The 20,769-nt window shown below is 42.0% G+C and overlaps 1 protein-coding gene across 1 annotated transcript in view; it reads left to right on the top strand.

Annotated features, from left to right (window-relative positions):
- Positions 1 to 13,266: 13,266 nt before the first annotated feature.
- LOC139365978 (neuronal acetylcholine receptor subunit alpha-7-like) overlaps positions 13,267 to 20,769 on the top strand; it is a 78,992-nt gene continuing 71,489 nt past the window's right edge. Inside the window, exons 1-2 of the mRNA XM_071103046.1 lie at positions 13,267 to 13,349; positions 13,539 to 13,816. Of these exons, the coding sequence (XP_070959147.1) occupies positions 13,747 to 13,816 (70 nt within the window). The 5' untranslated portion in view covers positions 13,267 to 13,349; positions 13,539 to 13,746. The remainder of the gene's footprint in view (positions 13,350 to 13,538; positions 13,817 to 20,769) is intronic.

Genomic DNA, 20,769 nt, shown 5'->3' with positions numbered 1-20,769 from the left:
CTCCCTTCCAGCCAATCACAAAGTAAAACAGACCTCAAGAGAAGAAGCAAGAGACAGTAGTGATCACTGAGAAGTCATATTAACTAACTCTTCTAAGAAAGGAGTCTTCTTTGATATTACACCTGATCAAGCACAATGTGGCGCGATGCCACTGTACCACCACAGTCAACGGTCAGTTTGAACTGTTTAACACACTTTGATCACTTGCGAACCTAATTAGTGGAATACAGGATAAGGGGTAACATTAGCTAGCTAAAAGAAAGAAAAAAAGCTTGTGATCTCGTTGCTAACATAGCTGCTTTTCAACTGCAACCAAAACACTTGGGATAACTAAAACTTAAAGAAACTGTAACACATTGGTTGATAATTCATTTGATTTAATCAGAGGAACCAAAACAGCACAAAACAGGCTTCTTAATGAAGTAGCTAGCTATGCTAGCAACAGTTTACCCCATACCATGGCCTGGTTAGCCAGATCCAGATGTTGAAACGGGTTAACATGCAGCCATGGTTTACCCCCAGTCCCATACAGTACGTAGCTACACAGTTATTTTGCGACCAGGCTGTGCCCTGCCTCCTAGAGTTTGTTTAGCAGACTCAGTTTAAAAGTGAGCAAAAGCAGTGAAATGTTTTGACATCCTCCAACATCTACATCATTTGGTCAGATTTAGAGACTAATAAGCGTGACAACTTGCTGAAGTTTGCCAGTGAGATCTTGTTCTTCTTTTCTTCTTTTCGTGAACTGAGGGAGTTGAAAGGAGACACATTGAAGAGAACTTATACATTGATCAGTGTGAAACTATTCCATGGTTGTTTCTCAGGAGCAACATTTGAGATACAGTGTTTGCGAAACTGCTCTCTTTGGTGTTGAATAATACTCAGTTTTGTCTAGGAGACATGAAGATCATAAAAAAAGATTGATTTTCCTTTCCTATGGGATGTCCCCAGACATGTCCCCACACATGCACACACTCATGCAGAAAAACACAAGCATACAGTACGCACAGCCACTATTTTATAAAAAGTAGACACCTTGCCAGAGTGCATGCAAGACAAAGACAATGAAAAGGAAAAAAACTCCTAAATGATGTAGGATGCTTCTTTTTAGCTCTCTGTATATGTGTCTTAGAAAAACTGCACTGTACGCCCTTCAATTCAGTCACTTGTAACATGCATTGAACATATTCTCAGCAAAGTGTAAAGCTCCCAGGTCCAACACTCTGCTGACATTGTTTACAACACACAGGTAAATCACATTTTGAGCTATTTTTCTTTCTTTCTCTTCCTCCCCATCTCTCGCTTCCCTCTCCTCCACATGTTACCTTGACCTTTTCACTCTGAGTGTGTGTGAGAGGTCTACCCTTTCCCAGACACCTCATAATAACTCTGTTAAAATATGAAGATAGTCAAGCGCCGCCACTACACTCAGTAGCACTGTCAAAACTATCAAAAAATAAAATAAAAAATACAAATAAAATATATCTGTAAAGAAGTGCTGTACACACGGCAGCCACGATGTGTTTACAATGACGCATTGGTAATAAGCCAATATTTGGTCGACCAAATGAGAAAATGTTGGTGTGAGCATTTTAAATAAGATCAGGATCAAAAGAGCAGGTTAAAAAATGTTAGCTAGGTAGTCCAACATTCTCCCCGACATGCAACCATCCCAGAGACAGGGGAGAAAGGATGGTGATCCTGCTGCTTCTACCAGCCAGCTAGCCAGCCATATTCCAATCAGTTGCACCTGATTCATCCTAGCTAGTCAAAATACAGAGTAATAAGCAAGCATTTTGGCAATACTGATGACAGTTTGGAAACTGGAGGTTGGCTGTGTGTGTCTGACCAGTACTGTCCCAGAGCTTAGGGAAGTGTGTGTTTGACCAGTACTGTCCTAGAGCTTGGGGAAGTGTGTGTTTGACCAGTACTGTCCCAGAGCTTGGGGAAGTGTGTGTTTGACCAGTACTGTCCCAGAGCTTGGGGAAGTGTGTGTTTGACCAGTACTGTCCCAGAGCTTGGGGAAGTGTGTGTTTGACCAGTACTGTCCCAGAGCTTGGGGAAGTGTGTGTTTGACCAGTACTGTCCCAGAGCTTGGGGAAGTGTGTGTCTGCCTCGTGCGGCAGGTGTGCGAGACAACGTTCCCAGCATCATAGCATAAGTATCTGTGAATCGCGATGATGTATGAAATACTAGTGATAGTGTAATCAATGTGTAATAACTGCATAAACAATTAATGAACGTGTTAAATTATTATGTGACATGCAGTTACATTCATGTCCTGATTCATGTCCTGACGTGTGAAATGTATTTTTTTGACACGCGAAGACTCAAACGGAGTTCCATACTCCTTGGCCTGGTTATGTCATGGCAGTCAGTGCAGATCAACATGTGCTTGTTTCAGAACCATGTGTGGGTGTATTTCATCTGTTTTTTCACTGAGTGCTGATTTGGGATCAGTTGTGCCTTTTAGATCACAATGAAGAAGATGACATGGACACAGGAGACCTGACCCTAGATAAGCACTCCTACTCTGACAGGCTTGATACATTCACCCCTGGGACCAGTGAAACCCCCAGTCCCAAGCATCAAAGTCACAGAGCCTCAGACACACACATCAAAACTCACCTGACCCCATTCCATCACATCCCAAGGTTATGAGGGATGCGCCCAGGCCATGTTAAAGCCAGGGATGTCTTACGTGTCTGTATGTTTGCGTGTGGACATAGATCAGGTTCAGCTTAGTTTGCATGTGTGTGTGTGTGCTGTGTGTATGTACATAATGTCGGTGCGTGTGTATGTGTGTGTGTCCGTGTGTGTGTTAGTCGCCCCCTCGGGCTCATGCAGTGGAGGAGATCTTCGAGGGCTATACTCAGCCTTGTCTCAGGGTAGTAGGTTGGTGGTCTGTTGATATCCCTCTGGTGGTGTGGGTGCTGTGCTTTGGCAAAGTGGGTGGCATTATATCCTGCCTGGTTGTCCCTGTCTAGGGGTATCGCCCTTGCTCTCTCTCTCTCTCCCTGTGTGTGTGTGTGTGTGTGAACATTATCTGTGTGACTGTCCTGGTCAGTCTGTTAAAAGTAAGTAAACATCTCATGCAGGCAGGGGATAGTGGAGAAAGGCAAACACTAGGCTACTGGAGAGTGGACAACACACTAGGATACTGGAGAGTGGACTACACACTAGTCTACTGGAGAGTGGACTACACAGTAGGATACTGGAGAGTGGACTACACACAAGGTACTGGACAGTAAACTACACACTAGGATACTGGAGAGTGGACTACACACTAGTCTACTGGAGAGTGGACTACACACAAGGATACTGGAGAGTAGACTACACACAAGGTACTGGAGAGTAAACTACACACTATGATACTGCAGAGTGAACTACACACTAGTTTACTGCAGAGTGGACTACACACAAGGATACTGGAGAGTACACAACACTCTATTCTACTGGAGAGTAGACTACCACACTATGCTACTGGAGAGTGGACTACACACCAGTCTACTGGATAGTAGACTACACACTATGCTACTGGAGAGTGGACTACACACCAGGCTACTGGAGTGTGGACTACACATCAGGCTACTGGAGTGTGGACTACACACTAGTCTACTGGAGAGTGGACTACACACTAGGATACTGGAGAGTAGACTACACACTAGGTACCTGGAGAGTAGACTTCACACTAGGATACTGGAGAGTGGACTACACATTAGTCTAATGGAGAATAGACTACACACTAGGATACTGGAGAGTAGACTACACACTAGGATACTGGAGAGTGGACTACACAGTAGGCTACTGGAGAGTGGACTACACAGTAGGATACTGGAGAGTAAACTACACACTAGGATACTGGATAGTGGACGACACACCATGCTACTGGAGAGTGGACTACACACCAGGGTATTGGAGAGTAAACTACACACTAGGATACTGGAGACCAGACTACACATTAGGATACTGGAGAGTAGACTACACACTAGGATACTGGAGAGTAGACTACACACCAGGGTATTGGAGAGTAAACTACACACTAGGATACTGGAGACCAGACTACACATTAGGATACTGGAGAGTAAACAACACACTAGGATACTGGAGAGTGAACTACACAGTAGGCTTCTGGAGAGTTAACTACACACTAGGATACTGGAAAGTAAACTACACACTAGGATACTGGAGAGTGGACAACACACTAATCTAATGGAAAGTGGACCACGCACTAGGCTCTTTCCTCCCTCCACCTTGCTCATTCTCTCACTTATCTGACTTTTAATCTCTCATGTTTTCCCCCTCTTTCTCTACACCTCTATAAAGCACCAGATCTCCACCCCCTCTCTCTCTCTCTCTCTCTCTCACACGCACGCACGCACACATGTACACACACACACACACACACACACACACACACACACACACACACACACACACACACACACAGGGGAGGGGATAAGGTGTGGGCGGAGGAGGGAGCAAATTGGGACAAATTCTCCTGGTGTATGGTGCGTTAGTGACACTAGAAGAGGAAACAGGCACACACACTTTGCCACATCCCAAGTGGTGACAAGACAGAGCAATTTAGACCTGCAAAAGAGGTCTAGATTCAGACAGGACAGACAAGACGCAGACAGAGACAAAGAGAGAACTCATCATCTATCAACTCCAGACTTCGTTGCACCAGTCAGTTGCACAGCGCTCTCGTCACATCTGGCTCCTACTCCATCTGGCTCCTACTCCATCTGGCTCCTACTCCCCCCAATTGTTAGACTACTACTGTCTGTGTGCACCGGGCATCATGGTGCTTGTCTGTCAGTGTGCACACAAAAACAAGCCATCCTGCTGGTATCAAGACAACCAAACTGGAAAATACAAGAAGAAACATGTCCCTTTCGTTTTTCTCTAGAAGATCTATGATTACACAAAATAAAGTACACAGGGCAACTCCAGCCTGAGAAAAAGAAAGAGAGAGAGCACATTTGGTATATTGCGCAGTGTTTCCCTCTCACCGCTTATCGGATTCTATTCCTGATGAAATTATTTATGGAACAGCAGAAATAGGTCAGTTGATTACTGTATAAGCCCTGCTGAGGCAAAAGTAAGATAAACAGACCTAAATTAAGTTGATTAATATCAGGATGGAAAAAAAATCACTTGGATACACGTTGCCATAACATGCCACATTGGCTAAAGCTTGGTAGTATTACAAAAAAAACTATAGGCCTAGGTGTTCCAGACTATTTTCTCCATTCCTCAGTTTTTCATTAGCCTAGGCTACAAAGGTTTGTTAGGCTACAAATTTCTTCAGCTGTGAAAATATTAGGCCTACCCAGGTTCCCCCTTTATATCCTAATGACTTTGTAACAGCTCTAAACAGTCCACTACAACAAATCATCACTGGCACCCTAATTTACACAAAGACACACATGATGTATGGTTAGTGAAGTAGAAGACCTTGAAACCTTTCTTGTAAAAAAAAATGCAAAAAATGACTCCTATGCAATCAACTGTTTAATCAACAAGAAGCTTCAAACAATGAGATCATGGAAAGACATCTGACCATGATGGGGAGGGTCCACACCCAGCTAGCTAGCACATTTGGTTCCTAGGAACATACACGTTTGGTTTCCCATTGATTTTGGGAATGAAGCCATAAGTCCCCTAATATGTAAAATTGAACGTTCTCAAAATGTTTTGAGCATGGAGGTGTAAATTCTGCCTTTTCTGGGAACCATATTTTTAGGTTGCAGGGAGGTTCTGAGAACATTTTGCTATGGTTCCCTGAAAGTTTTCCTGGGAGATTTTATAAACGTTCTGAGAATGGAAATTATAAGTTATTTGGAGGTTTTTTAATAACTTATTTAAAACGTTCACTGAAAGTTTCGATAAGACTTTTAATAACACTGCTAGCTTGGTTTGGGTTCATTGTTTCTGAACGTCAAGCACAGATGGGACAAATGGAAATGAATTTGCTTAGGCATTAATCAATGATCTTCTGTTCTCGATCCATGGAATTAGTCCACTGCGCCACTAGGATAGAGCTAGCATGCCATGTTTTTTTAAAACTAATGCAAAGCAGTTTAGTCTATTCAAACATACCCCATTTAACAGGAAACAACACTCTTATAAATAGAGGATACAGAGAGTTTTGTTGACGTTGAGAATGGAATGCATATGTTTTTAAATAACATTTTTAGAACTTTCTTTGAATGTTACTAATGTTTTCTTGGGGTTTTTATGGAAAGTTTTCTTAATGTTCTGAGAACATGACTTTAAATAGAACCATGAGGAAACCTGCACAAAACATTATACTGAGGTGCTGAAATTCAAACAGATGAACGTTGTTTCTTAACGTTCTCTGAACGTTTGGAGTACATGACTATAGAACCATGATGAAACCTGTAAAAACACTATGCTGAAGTACTGAAATTTCCACAGAAGAATTGTGTTTCTTAACATTCTTTAGAACATTAGTTTATATAGAACCATTTGTAGGAAATGTTATGCTGAAGTACTGAAATTCCCACCTAAGAATCATATGGCTCGCAGAATGGTATGTGCTAGCTGGGTATCCTGCACCATTCCCAGACTGTTGTGGGGAAGCTGTATGCAAAATAGGACAATCACGCTCTCACCAAGCTCTAAGAAACATATGGCTTTCAGAATGTTATGCACTAGATGGGCATAGACTTGAATATCAGTGACTTTTTTGTACTCAAGGATCCTGATGTGTTCCTCATTGATTAAAACTTATCCCAGACTATTCAGACCAATGCGGTAGAATCCAGCAGAAGGAATGAGATGTCTCCTTTGGCCAAAGTGTCCTAAAACAGTCCTGCTGACCAGCCGTGTATAATGGACCCGAAAGATAGCTGGACATACATTTGTTCTTTGATGGCTGGCGTCAAAGTTAAAAACAGACAGCTAAATTGTGCATCTGCAGCTTTTTCTCTGTTCTCTACGGCAAAGGCGGCGTTTAATTTTTTTTTAATTTCACCTTAATTTAACCAGGTAGGCTAGTTGAGAACAAGTTCTCATTTACAACTGTGACCTGGCCAAGATAAAGCAAAGCAGTGCGACAAAAACAACAACACAGAGTTACACATGGGATAAACAAACGTACAGTCAATAACAATAGAAAAATCTGTATACAGTGTGTGCAAATGAAGTAAAGAGGTAAGGCCAATAGTGGCGAAGTAATTACAATTTAGCAATTTACACTGGAGTGATATGCGCAGATGAGGATGTGCAAGTAGAAATACTGGTGTGCAAAAGAGCAGAAACAAAAACAAATATGGGGATGCGGTAGGTAGTTGGTTGGATGGGCTATTTACAGATGGGCTGTGTACAGGTGCAGTGATCGGTAAGCTGCTCTGACAGCTGACGCTTAAATTTAGTGAGGGAGATATAGTCTCCAACTTCAGTGATTTTTGCAATTCGTTCCAGTCATTGGCAGCAGAGAACTGGAAGGAAAGGCGGCGAAAGCAGGTGTTGGATTTGGGGATGACCAGTGAAATATACCTGCTGGAGTGCGTGCTATGGGTGGATGTTGTTATGGTGACCAGTGAGCTGAGATAAGGCAGAGCTTTACCTAGCAAAGACTTATAGATGACCTGGAGCCAGTGGGTTTTGCGACGAATATGTAGCGAGGACCAGCCAGAGCATACAGGTCGCAGTGGTGGGTAGAATATGGGGCTTTGGTGACCAAACAGATGGCACTGTGATAGACTGCATCCAATTTGCTGAGTAGAGTGTTGGAGGCTATTTTGTAAATGACATCGCAGAAGTAAAGGATCTTTAGGATAGTCAGTTTTACGAGGGTATGTTTGGCAGCATGAGTGAAGGAGGCTTTGTTGTGAAATAGGAAGCCAATTCTAGATTGGAGGATTGGAGATGCTTAATGTGTGTCTGGAAGGAGAGTTTACAGTCTAGACACCTAGGTATTTATAGTTGTCCACATATTCTAAGTCAGAACTGTCCAGGGTAGTGATGCTAGTCGGGCGCGCGGGTGCGGGCAGCGATCGGTTGAAGAGTGTGCTTTTTGCTTTACTTGCATTTAAGAGCAGTTGGCGGCCACGGAAGGAGTGTTGTATGGCGTTGAAGCTCGTTTGGAGGTTTGTTAACACAGTGTACGAAGAAGGGACAGATGTATACAGAATGGTGTCGTCTGCGTAGAGGTGGATCAAAGAATCACTCGCAGGAAGAGTGACATCATTGATGTATACAGAGAAAAGAGTCTGCCCAAGAGAAGAAGTGAATGGGGGAATGACCTTTTATTTGGCATCAAATCAGCTCTGCATGCCTCAATTATCCACTTCCATACACTTTTGGGCACTACTCCTGGCTTTCTTGAAAGGTTTATGTAAAGTTCATGGATCCACAGTGTCTCTAGTGTTTTGCAAGGAGACTCCCGTGATAGTGGTAGGCATACTGAAGGGTGGTTGTTCAGTCTGGATGGGCTTCGTAGGCGTGGTGGAAGGTGGTGGTCTGAAGTCTCTGGACGGGCTTGTGCAGCACCTGTCCACATTTGTCCAATTCTGCATATATGTCTTTGAGGAGGTCTTCAGAGATCTGCAGTTGACCCTTAAGGCCTTCAGTCCCATGCTCTGTAAAGAGTTGAAGCCAAGTACCACAACCACAGAAATAGAATGAATAGAATGTCCGTCCCCATTCAAGTCAATGATGGCATAATGGGTGGACTGGCAGCCATGTTGGGTTTAACTATACCAGGAAGTAAAAACAGGAAGTGAGTCAACTCAACTGCCATTTCAAAAAATACATTCCATTCCGTGAGCCACACCAGTTAGCATAATATGGATGAATATTCTACATTACCACACTGGGTGTGTTCGTAAATTGCCTCCAGAGTGCGCTCTGGGTCGTTTGTAAATTCAGAACGTTGTCAGGTTGTCCGTTCGTAAATTCAGAGCGTTTCGCTCTCAGTGTTCAGAGCGCACACTGGATGCTCTGGCTGAGGAGTGGGGTTGATCTGAGCGTTCTCACCTCACGACAGGAGTCAAGCACAAAAGCTAACTGGCTAAAGTTGCCTATCTTGCTAGCTACTTCCAGACACAAATGATAGAACACCTCACTCTGACCATTTTACTCACCCTAGCAGAGCTAGTTAGGCTGTTTTCATGTTATCTAGAGCCTTAGTGACTAACTGTGCTGCTGGCAACAATTGAATTACGTGTTTTTGCTGACGTTTACTGACACCGATCATAATCAGCGGATGTTGCATGTTCGTAAATTCATCAGTTATTCTACGCTCTGGCACACTCAGACGAGAATGCTCTGACATCAGAGTAGACAGCCAGAGTGAATCCACGAACGCACTCACTGTAAAGTCCAATGTGCTGTCATTACTCAAAACTTTTGAGGAAACCCTTTGGAATGAATTTATATGAGTACAGTTACTTAAAGTGATTTTGGAGTTATTACTCAAACTGATAGAGTCACTGTGACCCTAGGGGGTTCAGATTTGAGTTGTATCAGCTTGAACATTTTTAGTAACGCCCCCACTAAGCCACGCCTCCAATTTAATTCCCCAGTGTGCCTTGCCTTTTCAAATGAATTGTAGTTACCATCCATGACTGTATTTGTTAGTGAAGGAGACATGGTTGTTGAATTAGTTTATTTTCAGTCCTGTGGCCTTCACCAAGTGAGTTCCTATGTGAATGTTATCATTATAATTAAACTATTTTTGACAATACATTACATATCTCACACGGCCTTATTTTGAGGCCTAGCATTACCATAATACAGTGGCCTAAAACTCATGATTTACAGGCCACATCAGGCCTGCAAGTATGGTTGCAAAATTTGGGTAACTTTCCCAAAATGCCCATTTCCAGGAATCTTTCAACAGTATTGTAACAAGTGTTTAGAATAAATGTAGCCTGTACAATTTAGCTAGCCAAATGACATTGCAAACACCAACAACACAGCTAGCTAGCAACAAACTAAGCTAGCTAGTACAGTTCATGGTGACCAATTCTAGTTGAAACTAGTCAGGGAGAGGTTTGGGTTCACTTCAAAATTACATTTATTGACTGCTAAACCATGTACAATAATTTGCATACATCTCCTGTTGTACTAGTCTCTGTTCTGTCAATGCTGATTGTGGGTTGTGCTGAGCAGCACAGACAGCTGTGTTGACATGACAACTGGGTTTGAATTCTGAACCTTGGATCATGTGACAAAAGTGTTTGTTTTGATTGGCTGTTGTTTCCAACTAGTTGCACAAAGTTGAAAAGCTTCAACTGGATGCAACCAAGTTGCAGATGGGTTGATTATTAATGGCAAGGGGGTATTTCACAAAGCAATCAAGAAGCAATTTAGTTTGCAAACAACTAAAATTGATCAACTATAATGTAGAATGTGCAAGTGTGAACACTCGCTTAGCCCCGGGCTATGGTGCAGTGTGAACGTGTCTAATGTACATTCAAAAACACACACACACACATATATATATATATATATATATATATATATATATATATATATATATATATATATATATATATATATATATAAATCATATATATATATCCACAAAATCTACCCGCAGTAGAGCATGCTGGGAAAAAGTTAATTTGTTATCATAATTTAAACAAATAGAGTTGATGCGACTTCTCATTTAGTTTTGAGTCAGTACCACATAAACATTTTAGGTTATAGTGATTTTTCATTGACTTTTAATTCAACTAAGTAGAGGTATTTGAGTTAAAATGGCTTGGGGTTTACAGTGCATGGCAATCCAGCATCAGTTGATAGAACATTCTAAATGAACATAAAAATGATTGCACAATACCAGGTCAGCCATAGCGAGCGTAGGCCTACCCATGAGTTTACCGGTCAAATCGCCAGGGTTAGAGGCTCTAAATTAAGACCATTCTTAGATTATATTTTTGTGAGAAATCACGAAAGATGTACACATGCGCTCCCTCACCCAACCTGAGACCACCATTCTAAAACCATAGGCTATAGTATACATCAACATTGAACTGCATGTTTTCAAACACCCCTCTATGAAATAACTAGTCAATATAATATTATTAGTGGATACTTCATCACTAGTTAGAAATAGGCTTTGTTGAAGGCATTCTATTTGTATGATGAAGTCAAGTGTGTGTAAACTGTTATTAATCTGTGGAAAAGAGGTAGGCTACTCCCTGCATTCCGAAATAACACGTCAGCCTTCAATTATATTTGTATTTATTTGATTTAACCTTTATCAGGGAGTCATACTAAGACCAAGGTCTCTTTTATTGATGAGCACTGAATTACATATTTTACATAAAATAAACATACAAAATATAAATGCAAGCAGACGTGAAGCCTACAGTGTAGAGAAAAGCTGTTTTAACATATATTCATATTTTTTTTTTTACATCAATATATATTTTTTTTATATCAACAATTAAATGTTTCCTGTAAATAATTATATTTTTTATATCAACATTTGAATTATCGATATCAAAAATGTGATGTTTTTTATAGCCTATTAAATATATAAATCATTGATATCGATCATTATAATTGATTATTGCATTTTTTTTATAAAAAATGATATGATAATGACCGTAATGGAGACGGGATTGCAAACCCCTTGCAGTCTTCACATTTTGCTGCCTTAATTAAAACTACATCTAAAAATGGAACGTACTCCTCTTTCTCAAAGTGAAAGAAATATTTTTGAAAAATTTGACAAATTTATGAAAAAATTATAAATGAAAATGTATTGATTGCATTATGCCTTAGTTAATACTTGGTGGAAGCACCTTTGGCAGCCATTATAGCTGTGAATAATTTTGAATAAGATTCTAATAACCTTGCACAACTCTTAGGGCAAATTATCCATGTCAAAATGACTCATGCTCAATAAATTTGTTTGGGAATTATTGATGAACAATGTTCAATGCTTGTCACAGATTTTCCTTTCAATTAAGTCCTAGATAACCAGATGAGGGGAGTTATTTACTAATTTGTGACCATAGTCAAGTACAAGGGAGGAGCGAAAACCCGCAGACACTCAGCCCTCTGTGGAATGAGTTTGACACGTGTGCTAAGGCATTGTTACATGGTTTGGTAACCTGACCGTGCAGCTCAAAGCCCAAATCTTGAGACTGAACATGACAGCAGGGAAGATTATAGGCATGACACTTCCTTCCTCTTTCCAGGACATTTTCCAGGAGACCATCATCAGACAGGCCAGAAAGGTCATGTCGGACCCCACACATGCACTGAACTTAGAGTTCCTGCTGATGCCATCAAGGAGGTATTATAAGCTGGCTGAACAGATATAAACATTTGTTTATCCCCCTGTCGATAAAACTGCTTTTACAGCAGGGGAGTCAGACGCAATGACAGACTGGAGCCTGGCTTTCATCATGTGGAACTGCCACCTAGACATTTTTTACATTGACATTTTAGTTATTTATCAGGTGCTCTTATCCAGATCAATTAGGGTTAAGTGCCTTGCTCAAGGGCACATCAGCAGATTTCTCACCTAGTCAACTCTAGGATTCAAACCATCAACCTTTCAGTTACTGGCCCAATGCTCTCATAGGTTACCTGCCACCTGATATTAATTTATTACACTTTTGTGTGGGTGGGGAGGGGAGTGTATGATAATTCTATCTATTTATGTATTTACAGTATGTAGAAGCAGCAGCACTCTCTATTGTCCAAGTCAAATTTCCCCTCAGGACAATAAAGTATATCATATCATATTAACTCTGGGGTGTGAAGATATTCAGTGTGCAATGAAGACATCTTGTTTATTTTTCTAAATTGGGAACAAGTTCTATATGGAGTAGGTTGTATACACCTGCAGGAAAACAATCAAATGTAATACATGTTTAGATTTAATTTTAGATAAAATGTTTGAGAATTTTGAATATAGCCGACTTGCGCAATTGCACATAATGTATACAGTTATTGGAGTCAATCTCAAGTTTATTTTATTTTGTAAAATATTTATGCCTATTAGGGGTTTGTGTAAAATATCACCACATTGTAATACACATTTCAGAACAACATTTAGGATCAATGTAATGTTTTAACTGTTAACACAGTTCATAGTGAACTTTTGTGTCTGCGTGTTTAAAAAAATATATATATATTTTTAGAAATGTTGATGTTTTTCTCAGACTCTGACCTAGACAGAGGCTCAGACCTCTCTGGAAGCTGTCAGCGGTGCGCCTGACGTCATCCCCGCCACTCGTCAATTTAAAAAAAGTGGCACGAGGAATGCGCTCGAGCAGACCAAAGGAGCAGACGAGGCGGGAAACGGGTGAGCGCGCGAAGAGAGACAGCGCGACCACAGCCACAAGTTTATCAGTGTAAGATTCACAAAGTCCGAGTATTCGGACCGCGAGTAGTATTTTGTTATGCGTAAAAGTTATTTTCTTACAGTAGCCTATGCTCCGAGAATGCGCCCGGGTGTATGAGAATGTTCTTTTAACAATCGTACAAGCGCAAATGTTGTTCACTATCTCTATCTCACTCATTCACTCTCCACCTCTCCCCAGCCCAACACTCTCCACCTCTCCCCAGCCAATCACTCTTCACCTCTGCCCAGCCCATTACTCTCCACCTCTCCTCAGCCCATCACTCTCCACCTCTCCTCAGCCCATCACTCTCCAACTCTCCCCAGCCCCCACACCCTGGCTGAACAAGCGCTTACTCTCTAGCCGCCAGTGAAGGCTCGAGGGTCGTCGGATTCCTGTGAACGAAAGGATGCGGTGCCGCAAGTCTTTTGGACAAGGTTCGGTTGGGATCTATCTATGGATGGCGGTCCTTTTCAAAGGTATGGCTGGCTCCGAGTCCACTTCTCTCTGTTGAACTGTGTTTCATGTCTGTTTAGAGGGAATGTGGTGTGAATGCTAACCCTCAGTGATAGGCTACATACTCTAATTTGAGTTTTGGGTATACACAACAAAGTAGGTTTCCGGTTTCCAGGTAATTCTGGGCACGATATTGACGTTTGAAACAAAAGCACAGACGACAGAGGAAAGTGATTTTTTAAAATCTCAAAATAACAGTTAACGTTACCTGTAAGATTGGATTGAAACACAAATACAGTTGTGATCCAACATAGTGATGGGTTTTGGGAATAGAGTAGGCCGATTTGTATTTTGATGGATTATTCTAAATAGCCTAGGTTTAAAGTGTCTTTTCCTTTCATGTCACAGTGCAGTCGGATTCATTCATGTGCTGTGGCAATCTACAGTAGGATTATGTCATCTATTCTATACAGTAGGCATAATATACCATATAACCTAATGCATATGCAGGTCGGATGCTGTTGGGGTTCATTTAAAATAGTTAAAAGTGTATGTGCACAGTGTGTTGTGCTTATTCATAGGGATAATGCATTTGTTCTTAAAGCCCCCCCTCATTCCACTCCCCCCCAATCATCCCTGACATCTGGGTCTACTTTATATACTGTGACGCAGCACAGCACAGGGTTTACAGAGGTTTATTGGCATAGAGGCATCTCTCCAGTGTGTTGCGTGTTACTGTCTCTGTGCATTGTTTCTCTGTCTCTTTGTGTGTGTCCAGCACACAGACACCCTCCCTGTCCTCAACTACCTACTCCACTCACATCACTGGCCAGGGATGGATGGAGGGAGAAACAGGGCTTTGGACAGACAGGGCTTTGGTCTCAGGCAGACTTGTCCTACGATTGCCAATGTCTGACAGACAGACTGGTCTTTATAACCATTTGATTGATAGTTGAAGCAGACTATCTTTTTCTAGACATTCAACTCCTTATTCCCTGTCTGATGGGGCACTGTTGTAGCCTGACTGATGTGGCTCAGGTGGAGAGCTGTGACAAATCGGGCTGGACAGGAGCCTGTTGTAAGTGCAGTATTTACACAGAAGTTGGCTTGAGCTTGGTTCTCTCAAATTTTTTTTTTTAGACCTCTCGTTTGAAAATCCTACACTTGTGTTGGAAGGGGATGGCACTCTGGGGCTGTGTGTGTGGCTGTCCATGTGAGTGTTTGAGTGAGAAAGACACAGAGGTGAACCAATCGGTAAAAAAGCACAGCCTCCTTCATTATCTGCGTATCTTGCCTACAACATCATGGAGCCTTTCAAGACTAGCACTCTTGTGCATGAGGCCATGCAACGCATACGGGCAAGTGTTGGTGATCAAATAATTTACACATCAACATTCAATAATGTCTTTCAGCACCACGGATCTACTTTCAATCAATCTTAGTTTACAATACTTTAAAAAAATATTCTATGAGATGCATCTGAAGAGTAAGAGTAACTGTGGCGCAATAAAGACATCTTAACTTTTTAAATTGAAATTCTGTTTTTATTGTTTCCCTCTAACCTTTGTTCCAGGACCTCTCTCAATACGGTATGAAGAGTTGCATGGCATCTGTCCATAAATGAGATCTCTCTGATTCCTATGCACCTCACCCTTCCCCCTCTCTTCCCTCTCTCTTCCCCCCATGGTCAGCAGTAACTCCTGAGAGACTTTCTAGTCCTCCCACTTTCTTTAATCTCTAGTTTATGCCAATTCAAACTCTCCTGCTTCATCCTGTGCATTATTGATTTGGGTATTTTTGTGGCTTCAACTAAATGATGCTTATACCGTTCCGTCCTGTAGCAGCATGGCAGCAGTTACCTTTCCATGACATGGTATACATCCATGTACATAAGGTACTGTATGTGCACTACTCTATAACTCTATGAAGGAGAACATACACTGAGTGTACAAAACACTAAGAACACCTTACAAATATTGAGTTATATCCTCACTTTCCCTATCAGAACAGCTTCAATTCGTCGGGGCATGGGCTGTAGAAGGTGTAGAAAGTGTTCCACAGGGATGCTGGCACATGTTGACTCCAATGCTTCCCACCGTTGTGTCAAATTGTCTGGATGTCCTTTGGGTGGTGGACAGTGGAGGCTGCTGATTGGACGGCAGATCATGATAATGGCTGGAAAGGAGTCAATGGTATGGTACCAACCACATGGAAACCATGTGTTTTATGTGTTTGTTAACATTCCATTGACTCCATTCTAGCCATTATTATGAGCCATCCTCCCCTCAGCAGCCTCCACTGGTGGTGGACCATTCTTGATACACACGGGAAACTGTTGAGTGTGAAAAACCCAGCAGTGTTGCTGTTCTTGACACAAAACGGTGCGCCTGGCACCTACTACCATACCCCGTTCAAAGGCACTTCAATATTTTGTCTTACCCATTCACCCTCTGAATGGCACACATACACAACCCATGTCTCTATTGTCTCAAGGCTTAAAAATCCTTCTTTAACCTGTCTCCTCCCCTTAATTTACACTGATTGAAGTGACATAAATAAGGGATCATAGCTTTCACCTGGATTCACCTGGTCAGTCTGTCATTGAAAGAGCAGGTTTATCTCACTCAGTGTATATTTCTGATTCCTTTGAGCCAAAAGACACTTATGAAGATATGGATTTACATAATCAATCTTACTAACATCTGTGTAAATCATAATATATATGAATACACATTCATGTGTAGCAGCAGTAAAATTACTTTTGTATAGAGTATTCCATTGTGGCGTGACATTGGATTAGATTAGGATTATAACTAGAGCCCTGAGATTAGACCCTATGTCATTATCGTTAATGTTGTACTCAGCTGTTGGTGTTCAGGAGCGACAACATTTGTCAGGACATAAAGGAACATTATTTTTCTCAAGGGAGTGTGGCTGTGGGAGATGTACTGAAAACCATTTGGAAGTAAGTTAGTTTCCTGGTGTTCTGACCACAGGAGTGTACAGTCGTGGCCAAACGTTTTGAGAATGACACAAATATTAATTCTCACAAAGTTTGCTGCTTCCGTGTGTTTAGATATTCTTGTCAGATGTTACTATGGAATACTGAAGTATGATTACAAGCATTTCATAAGTGTCAAAGGCTTTTATTGACAATTACATGAAGTTGATGCGAAGAGTCAATATTTGCAGTGTTGACCCTTCTTTTTCAAGACCTCTGCAATCTGTTCTGGCATGCTGTCAATGAACTTCTGGGCCACATCCTGACTGATGGCAACCCATTCTTGCATAATCAATGCTTGGAGTTTGTCAGAATTTGTGGGTTTTTGTTTGTCCACCCGCCTCTTGAGGATTGACCACAAGTTCTCAATGGCATTAAGGTCTGGGGAGTTTCCTGGCCAAGGACCCAAAATATCGATGCTTTGTTCCCCGAGCCACTTAGTTATCACTTTTGCCTTATGGCAAGGTGCTACATCATGCTGGAAAAGGCATTGTTCGTCACCAAACTGTTCCTGGATGGTTGGGAGAAGTTGTTCTCGGAGGATGTGTTGGTACCATTCTTTAATCATGGCTGTGTTCTTAGGCAAAATTGTGAGTGAGCCCTTCCCTTGGCTGAGAAGCAACCCCACACATGAATGGTCTCAGGATGCTTTACTGTTGGCATGACACAGGACTAATGGTAGCGCTCACCTTGTCTTCTCCGGACAAGCTTTTTTCCGGATGCCCCAAACAATCGGAAAGGGGATTCATCAGAGAGAATGACTTTACCCCAGTCCTCAGCAGTCCAATCCCTGTACCTATTACAGAATATCAGTCCTTGATTTTTTTTCCTGGAGAGAAGTGGCTTCTTTGCTGCCCTTCTTGACACCAGGCCATCTTTAGGAGATGGTCCTGGCGCTTGCTGGACTTTCTTGGGCGCCCTGAAGTCTTCTTCACAACAATTGAACCACTCTCCTTTAAGTTCTTGATGATCCGATAAATGGTTGATTTAGATGAAATCTTACTGGCAGCAATATCCTTGCCTGTGAAGCCCTTTTTGTGCAAAGCACTGATGACTGCACGTGTTTCCTTGCAGGTAACCATGGTTGACAGAGGAAGAACAATGATTCCAAGCACCACCCTCCTTTTGAAGCTTCCAGTCTGTTATTCGAACTCAATCAGCATGACAGAGTGATCTCCAGCCTTGTCCTCATCAACACTCACACCTGTGTTAACGAGATAATCACTGACATGATGTCAGCTGGTCCTTTTGTGGCAGGGCTGAAATGCAGTGGAAATGTTTTTTGGGAATTCAGTTAATTTGCATGGCAAATAGGGACTTTGCAATTAATTGCAATTCATCTGATTATTCTTCATAACATTCTGCAGTATATGTCAATTGCCATCATGCAAACTGAGGCAGCAGACTTTGTGAAAATAAATGTTTGTGTCATTCTCAATGACCACGACTGTTTCAACCACTCACATCATCTCACCCCAGACCCTATACTGCCATTACCATGCTACATTACCCTACTCCAACCCCACCCACTCTGTGAGCCCAGTGATGCAGGGTGGGAGAAAGGTTTTACAACCCCAGTCACATGATGGTGGAGAGCTGGTGCGTTAATAAAAGGCGAAAGCCTGGCATTGTCAGCTGGTTTAACTTCAGCGTGCAGGCAAATGCATGTGCAAGGAGTACAGTCGCAATTAGATGGGGGACATTCACACTGTGTTCACACACACACTGACTTAACTCTAATCTAGTCAGCCTTAGAAAATCACTGTCACATTTGAACTCCCTCATGTAAAATGTATAATTTCTTGCGGCATTGTTTTTATGTTGGAACTCTCTACTGTCTTTCTCCACTACCCCCTCTCTCCCACTCACTAGCTCTGATTTCCCGCGCTCCCTCCCTTCCTCCTCTCTTGGGCTGCAGGCTGAAATAGGTCAGTGAATATGCACACCTTTACTTTGATGTGTGAAGACAAAACAGCTGTCTGGACCCTCCACTACACAACTGGATATAATTTTTCTAGTAAAAACACTATAGGATAACTAGATTAAACTGGCTTTGAGCACAATATAGAAAAATGTGCTTGAAATGGTGAAACCACCTTCTTGTGGTAAAATGAGTTATATCTGTGTCACAAATGGCACCTTACTGCCTTTATAGTGCCCATAGGGCTCTGCTCAAAAGTAGTGCACTATATAGAGGATAGGGTGCCTCTTGGGATGCATTCTCTGTCTTCACAATGGGTTTTGGGGTATTCCCTCTGGATTCTAAAACACTTCTAAAGAACACATCACTCCTTTAGAGTTACTGAACAGCACACATGTATTACATATAGCTGTTTAAAACAAATCTATCCTTTATTTCTTCACCTTGGAATGGCTTTCTGACAGGCAGTTAAATGGACACCCGTGATAGTCTGAGTCCTAAACTTTAAAAGAGATAGATGGGCACAATTAGTAGATACAGTGCCTTTGGAAATTATTCAGAACCCTTTATTTTTCCACATTGTATTAGGTTACAGCCTTTCCTAAATTTGATTAAATAATTTCCCCCCCTAATCAATCTACACACAATACCCCATAATGACAAAGCAAAAACAGAATTTCAGAAATTTTTGCAAATGTATAATTTAAAAAAATAAATATCATATCAGCATAAGTATTCAGACCCTTTACTCAGTACTTTGTTGAAGCATCTTTGTCATCGATTACAGCCTCGAGTCTTCTTGGGTATGACGCTACAAGCTTGGCACATCTGTATTTGGGGAGTTTCTCCCATTCTTCTCTGCAGATCCTCTCAAGCTCTGTCAGGTTGGAAGGGGAGCGTTGCTGCACAGCTATTTTCAGGTCTCTCCAGAGATGTTAGATCGGGTTCAAGTCCGGGCTCTGGCTGGGCCACTCAAGGGCATTCAGAGACTTGTCCCGAAGCCACTCCTGCGTTGTCTTGGCTGTGTGCTTAGGGTCATTGTATAGTTGGAAGGTGAACCTTCACCCCAGAGGTCCTGAGCTGGTTTTCATCCAGTCTGAGGTCCTGAGCTGGTTTTCATCAAGGATCTCTCTGTACTTTGCTCCGTTCATCTTTGCCTCGATCCTGACTAGTCTCCCAGTCCCTGCCGCTGAAGAACATCCCCACTGCATGATGCTGCCACCACCATGCTTCACTGTAGAGATGGTACTAGGTATCCTCTAGACATGACGCTTGACATTCAGGCCAAAGAGTTCAATCTTGGTTTCATCCAACCAGAGAATCCTGTTTCTCATGGTCTGAGAGTCTTTAGGTGCCTTTTGGCAAACTCCAAGCGGACAGTCATGTGCCTTTTACTGAGGAGTGGCTTCCTTCTGGCCACTCTACCATAAAGGCCTGATTGGTGGAGTGCTGCAGAGATGGTTGTCCTTCTGGAAGGTTCTCCCATCTCCACAGAGGCACTCTAGAGCTTTGTCAGAGTGACCATTGGGTTCTTGGTCCCCTCCTTGACCAAGGCCATTCTCTCCCGATTGCTCAGTTTGGCCGGGCAGCCAGCTCTAGGAAGAGTCTTGGTGGTTCCAAACTTTTTCCATTTAAGAATGAAAGAGGCCACCGTTTTCTTGGGGACCTTCAATGCTGCAAAAAAATGTTGGTACCCTTCCCCAGATCTGTGCCTCGACACAATCCTGCCTCGGTGCTCTACGGACAATTCCTTCGACCTCATGACTTGGTTTTTGCTCTGACACTCACTGTCAACTGTGGGACCTTATATAGACAGGTGTGTGCCTGTTGTAGAAACATCTTAGAAAGTTGTAGAAACATCTCAAGGATAATCAATGGAAACAGGATGCACCTGAGCTCAATTTCGAGTCTCATAGCAAAGGGTCAGAATACTTCTGTAAAATAAAGTATTTCTGTTCTTTACTTTTAATAAATGTGCAAAAATGTATAGAACCCTGTTTTTGCTTTGTCATTATGGTATATTGTGTGTAGATTGCTGACATTTTTTTTTATTT

Source organism: Oncorhynchus clarkii, chromosome 14 (assembly GCF_045791955.1).
Source record: "Oncorhynchus clarkii lewisi isolate Uvic-CL-2024 chromosome 14, UVic_Ocla_1.0, whole genome shotgun sequence".
NCBI lineage: Eukaryota > Metazoa > Chordata > Actinopteri > Salmoniformes > Salmonidae > Oncorhynchus > Oncorhynchus clarkii.
Note: the sequence above shows the minus strand (reverse complement) of the source record. Positions and strands in the feature narration are given on the sequence as shown.